The 6000-nt window shown below is 49.3% G+C and overlaps 1 protein-coding gene across 1 annotated transcript in view; it reads left to right on the top strand.

Annotated features, from left to right (window-relative positions):
- The first annotated feature begins 3614 nt into the window (after positions 1 to 3614).
- The window catches only part of USP43 (ubiquitin specific peptidase 43), a 182606-nt gene continuing 180220 nt past the window's right edge, over positions 3615 to 6000 (top strand). Inside the window, exon 1 of the mRNA XM_063961040.1 lies at positions 3615 to 4511. Coding sequence (XP_063817110.1) covers positions 3906 to 4511 — 606 coding nt within the window. The 5' untranslated portion in view covers positions 3615 to 3905. The remainder of the gene's footprint in view (positions 4512 to 6000) is intronic.

Genomic DNA, 6000 nt, shown 5'->3' with positions numbered 1-6000 from the left:
ACAGGGTTATCCGCTGGTGCATCTGAAGATGCGACCCTGACCATTTGTCTAACAGATCCCTCTGGAAAATTCGTGCATGGAATCTGCCGAATGGAATTGCTTCGTAAGAAGCCACCATTTTTCCCAGGACTCTTGTGCATTGATGTACAGACACCTTTCCTGGTTTTAGGAGGTTCCTGACAAGCTCGGACAACTCCTTGGCTTTTTCCTCCGGGAGAAAAACCTTTTTCTGAACCGTGTCCAGAATCATCCCTAGGAACAGCAGACGAGTTGTCGGCATTAACTGGGATTTTGGAATATTCAGAATCCAGCCGTGCTGTTTTAGCACTTCTTGAGACAGTGCTAATCCCCTCTCTAGCTGTTCTCTGGACCTTGCCCTTATTAGGAGATCGTCCAAGTATGGGATAATTAATACGCCTTTTCTTCGAAGAAGAATCATCATCTCGGCCATTACCTTTGTAAAGACCCGAGGTGCCGTGGACAATCCGAACGGCAGCGTCTGAAACTGATAGTGACAGTTTTGTACAACGAACCTGAGGTACCCCTGGTGTGAGGGGTAAATTGGAACGTGGAGGTACGCATCCTTGATGTCCAAGGACACCATAAAGTCCCCTTCTTCCAGGTTCGCTATCACTGCTCTGAGTGACTCCATTTTGAACTTGAACTTCTTTATGTACAGGTTCAAGGACTTCAGATTTAGAATAGGTCTTACCGAGCCGTCCGGCTTCGGTACCACAATTAGAGTGGAATAATACCCCTTTCCCTGTTGTAGAAGAGGTACCTTGACTATCACCTGCTGAGAGTACAGCTTGTGAATGGCTTCCAAAACCGTCTCCCTTTCGGAGGGGGACGTTGGTAAAGCAGACTTCAGGAAACGGCGAGGCGGATCTGTCTCTAGTTCCAACCTGTACCCCTGAGATATTATCTGCAGGATCCAGGGATCTACCTGCGAGTGAGCCCACTGCGCGCTGAAATGCTTGAGACGACCGCCCACCGCCCCCGAGTCCGCTTGAGAAGCCCCAGCGTCATGCTGAGGCTTTTGTAGAAGCGGGGGAGGGCTTCTGTTCCTGGGAAGGAGCTGCCTGTTGGTGTCTCTTCCCCCTTCCTCTGCCTCGTGGCAGATATGAATATCCCTTTGCTCTCTTGTTTTTAAAGGAACGAAAGGGCTGCGGTTGAAAAGTCGGTGTCTTTTTCTGTTGGGGAGTAGCTTGAGGTAAAAAAGGTGGATTTCCCGGCTGTAGCCGTGGCCACCAAATCTGATAGACCGACTCCAAATAACTCCTCCCCTTTATACGGCAAAACTTCCATATGCCGTTTTGAGTCCGCATCGCCTGACCACTGTCGCGTCCATAAACTTCTTCTGGCCGAAATGGACATAGCACTTACCCGTGATGCCAGTGTGCAGATATCCCTCTGTGCATCACGCATATAAAGAAATGCATCCTTTATTTGCTCTAAAGACAGTAAAACATTGTCCCTATCCAGGGTATCAATATTTTCAATCAGGGACTCTGACCAAACTACTCCAGCACTGCACATCCAGGCTGACGCTATAGCTGGTCGTAGTATAACACCTGTATGTGTGTATATACTTTTTTGGATATTTTCCATCCTCCTATCTGTTGGATCTTTAAGTGCGGCCGTCTCAGGAGAGGGTAACGCCACTTGTTTAGATAAGCGTGTGAGCGCCTTATCCACCCTAGGAGGTGTTTCCCAGCGCGCCCTAACCTCTGACGGGAAAGGGTATAAAGCTAATAACTTCTTTGAAATTAGCATCTTTTTATCGGGGGCAACCCACGCTTCATCACATACATCATTTAGTTCTTCTGATTCAGGAAAAACTATAGGTAGTTTTTTCACACCCCACATAATACCCTGTTTAGTGGTACCAGTAGTATCAGCTAAATGTAACGCCTCCTTCATTGCCAAAATCATATAACGTGTGGCCCTACTGGAAAATACGGTTGATTCGTCACCGTCGCCACTGGAATCAGTGCCTGTGTCTGGGTCTGTGTCGACCGACTGAGGCAAAGGGCGTTTTACAGCCCCTGACGGTGTTTGAGGCGCCTGGACAGGCACTAACTGATTGTCCGGCCGTCTCATGTCGACAAACGACTGCTTTAGCGTGTTGACACTATCCCGTAATTCCATAAATAAAGGCATCCATTCTGGTGTCGACCCCCTAGGAGGTGACATCCCCATATTTGGCAATTGCTCCGCCTCCACACCAATATCGTCCTCATACATGTCGACACACACGTACCGACACACAGCAGACACACAGGGAATGCTCTTAACGAAGACAGGACCCCACTAGCCCTTTGGGGAGACAGAGGGAGAGTTTGCCAGCACACACCAAAAGCGCTATATATGACAGGGATAGCCTTATAATAAGTGCTCCCTGTATAGCTGCTTTTATAATATAATTTTTTGCCACTATTTTGCCCCCCCTCTCTTGTTTTACCCTGTTTCTGTAGTGCAGTGCAGGGGAGAGACCTGGGAGCCGTCCTGACCAGCGGAGCTGTGTAAGGAAAATGGCGCTGTGTGCTGAGGAGATAGGCCCCGCCCCTTTTCCGGCGGGCTCGTCTCCCGCTCTTTAGTGTATTCTGGCAGGGGTTAAATATCTCCATATAGCCCCGGAGGCTATATGTGAGGTATTTTTTAGCCAAATAGGTTTTCATTTGCCTCCCAGGGCGCTCCCCTCCCAGCGCCCTGCACCCTCAGTGACTGCCGTGTGAAGTGTGCTGAGAGGAAAATGGCGCACAGCTGCAGTGCTGTGCGCTACCTTTAGAAGACTGAGGAGTCTTCTGCCGCCGATTCTGGACCTCTTCATGTTTCAGCATCTGCAAGGGGGCCGGCGGCGAGGCTCCGGTGACCATCCAGGCTGTACCTGTGATCGTCCCTCTGGAGCTGATGTCCAGTAGCCAAGAAGCCAATCCATCCTGCACGCAGGTGAGTTCACTTCTTCTCCCCTAAGTCCCTCGTTGCAGTGATCCTGTTGCCAGCAGGACTCACTGTAAAATAAAAAACCTAAGCTAAACTTTCTCTAAGCAGCTCTTTAGGAGAGCCACCTAGATTGCACCCTTCTCGGCCGGGCACAAAAATCTAACTGGCTTGGAGGAGGGTCATAGGGGGAGGAGCCAGTGCACACCACCTGATCGGAAAGCTTTACTTTTGTGCCCTGTCTCCTGCGGAGCCGCTATTCCCCATGGTCCTTTCAGGAACCCCAGCATCCACTAGGACGATAGAGAAATACGAAATCATGTATTTTACGTTGCGCTTGCACTGAAATGTCAGCAGCACACACTATAATCTCAATGATCCAACAGTAATATCAGCAAGCACATGCTATGTGGTTAGAGTGCAGTGTGTGAGTGGGACTGAAGCTTCAGGAGACACAGCGACTGTCAGTCAAGCAGTGATTATCAATAGGCGATTAGCAGCTCAGTGGCTGAATGACACAGTGTGTGTGGAATTTGTCAGCTGCCTTATCCAGCAGAGCCTCTGCCCCCACCCCCTGCACAAACCTGTCTGTGTGACTATTCTCTCCCCTTCCCTTGTCTTCTTTGAAAGTAAAGCCAGGATAATAAGATACAGAGTGGAGGCGGAGCTGCAGAGCCAGCAGCAGCAGGAACACATACACACACAGCAGCCAGCAGCACTGCCTGGGATCTGTGGGGCTGAATCATGGGACACACACCTCTCCCTGCCAGGTAGGATGTACCTGGTGATATCGGGGTGACAGGTGCACCCCCAGCCAGCATGGGGAGGCTGGTCATTTGAGGGAGGCTTGGAATAGGGAATAGCCATCCCAGGTCCTTCCTTCTTCCTGGCCAGTTTACACCAGGAATAGAGCTGTGCACAGCCCAGCAGGTAGAGCAGAGCCTGCAGATCCAGGTGAAGCCATGGATGAAAACAAGCCGACCAAAGAGAAGGACCACGGTTCCAAAAAGCTGTTCAGGAGCAGGTCCCTGAAGTCTGTGGGACATTTCATGCAGAGGATACTGAGAACTTTGAGCAGTTTGTCCCACCTTGGGGATGGGGAGAGGGGCAACCAGGACCTGGAGGACGATGATGGGGGCTTCAGGCGGAAAGCCCACCCTGGGGACGGGATGAGGTCCACGCAGGAGGATTATAGGTTTGTCCAAGGGGGTGACAGCAATAACAACCTGGGTAAGGCTCAGGTGCCGGCCAGGTGCCAGGAGAGGTCCTCCTGGAGCTCAGACGAGAAGGTTCCTGGTGTCCAGGGGCTGAAGAACCACGGGAATACCTGCTTCATGAATGCTGTGGTTCAGTGCTTGAGTAACACTGACCTGCTGGCTGAGTACCTGGGGATGGAGCAGTATAGAGCAGAACTGAGCAGGACTAAGGAGCATGAAGTTGTACAGAGGGAGTCAGCGGAAGAGACCTCAGCTGCTGCTGGCAGGGGGGAGGTCACTGAGAGACTGGCATCCCTGGTCAGGGGGCTCTGGACGTTAGAGTACACCCCTCAGCTCTCTGTGGAGTTTAAGGTAAGTGTTGCTGTGCACCCAACTGCATATGCTAACCTCTTGTTTACCATGGTATTGTGTAAGATCTGTGGATGCCAAGTGGTGATAGTGTGTGGACTGTATAGTATCCCTGTGTATGGGCTGATGATGAGAGATGTAACTGGAAACAGCCACCCTCCGCACGTGCTACTCATCTGCTGTACGACGGGAGGACAGGTTCCAGATCAGAATATGGGGCCCCTGAGGTTACCATAACCAAACTGCTTCCAAAGATCAGTAAGCAGATATGGATGGTGTAATGGTTAGCACTACTGTCTCACAGCACTGAGATCATGGGTTTGATTCCTGTGGCCCTAACTGTGTGGAGTTTGTATATTCTCCCCATGCTTGCGTAGGTTTCCTCCCACAATCCGAAAATATACTGGTAGGTTAATTGACTCTAAAAAAAATTAACCCTAGTGTGTAATTGTTTGCATGTACGTGTGTTTAGGGCAGACTAGATGGGCCAAGTGGTTCTTATCTGCCGCCACATTCTGTGGGGGGTATCCAATTATCCGCGATAAAGTGATCGCAGCTAAGGTTACCACACCTACAGTATCTCCCAAAAAATCAGCTTATCGCAGCCTGCGTGCCCCCGTTTATCGCACCTATCCTATTCCCAGACCTGAGCTCCATGACCCTGGTCGTTTGCATTCAGACATCACGTGCATAAACCCGCGATTTTGATGCATGTCTGAAAGGGGTATACATGCGCATAATAAAAGTATTTGGTTTAATTACATTGGGTCAAGTGGCTGTTACAGGCATTTTTTTAAAGAGTTAGAAAGCTATTTTACAGCAAAATAGGTGGTCTCATTAAATTTGGGGTACATAAAAATGGGTATCAGTATATATTTGGGTTATTTTAGGGACTTTAAAAAAAACAACCTGTGGAAACGTTCCGATTACTCCCACCTGCAAGTCTAAAGACACTTGTCCCACTGATAAGTACCCCAATAGACCTGTCCCGTACCTTGTACCCCAATTTCCATCATTCTGCATTTTTTGACCCCCACAATGACATGTTATTATTGGTCCATTAAAAATAATTAAGAGCTTCAAAGTGCCTAAGTAATTGGGGGGTGTTCCAGGGGTTGTGAATCAAATCCCCGCATTTTTACCTTAAATAGGGATTTTGCATTACTTATCACCTACTCAGAGATGGTGAAGAGAAATATGCAATACATCCTATGGATGCTTGTAGCCAATAACTTTTCTGCAGCTGATTGTATACCAAGTTATCGCAAATGTTATAATTTATCGCGGCTGATTGGATACTTCCCTGTGTTTCTAATACCCCTTTCACATCGCAAACATAACCTGGTATCGACCACGCATTATTGCCGGGTCAACACGGGTCAGTGTGCGATGTGAAAGGGCCCCATGAGAATTCCCGGGTCAGTAGCAGCGTAAATGGATGGGACCCGTTTACTACATGGGGAGAGGTGGCGCGGAGATGAGCTCATCTCCC

This window comes from Pseudophryne corroboree, chromosome 3 (assembly GCF_028390025.1).
Source record: "Pseudophryne corroboree isolate aPseCor3 chromosome 3, aPseCor3.hap2, whole genome shotgun sequence".
In the NCBI taxonomy this organism is placed as follows: Eukaryota; Metazoa; Chordata; class Amphibia; order Anura; family Myobatrachidae; genus Pseudophryne; species Pseudophryne corroboree.
Note: the sequence above shows the minus strand (reverse complement) of the source record. Positions and strands in the feature narration are given on the sequence as shown.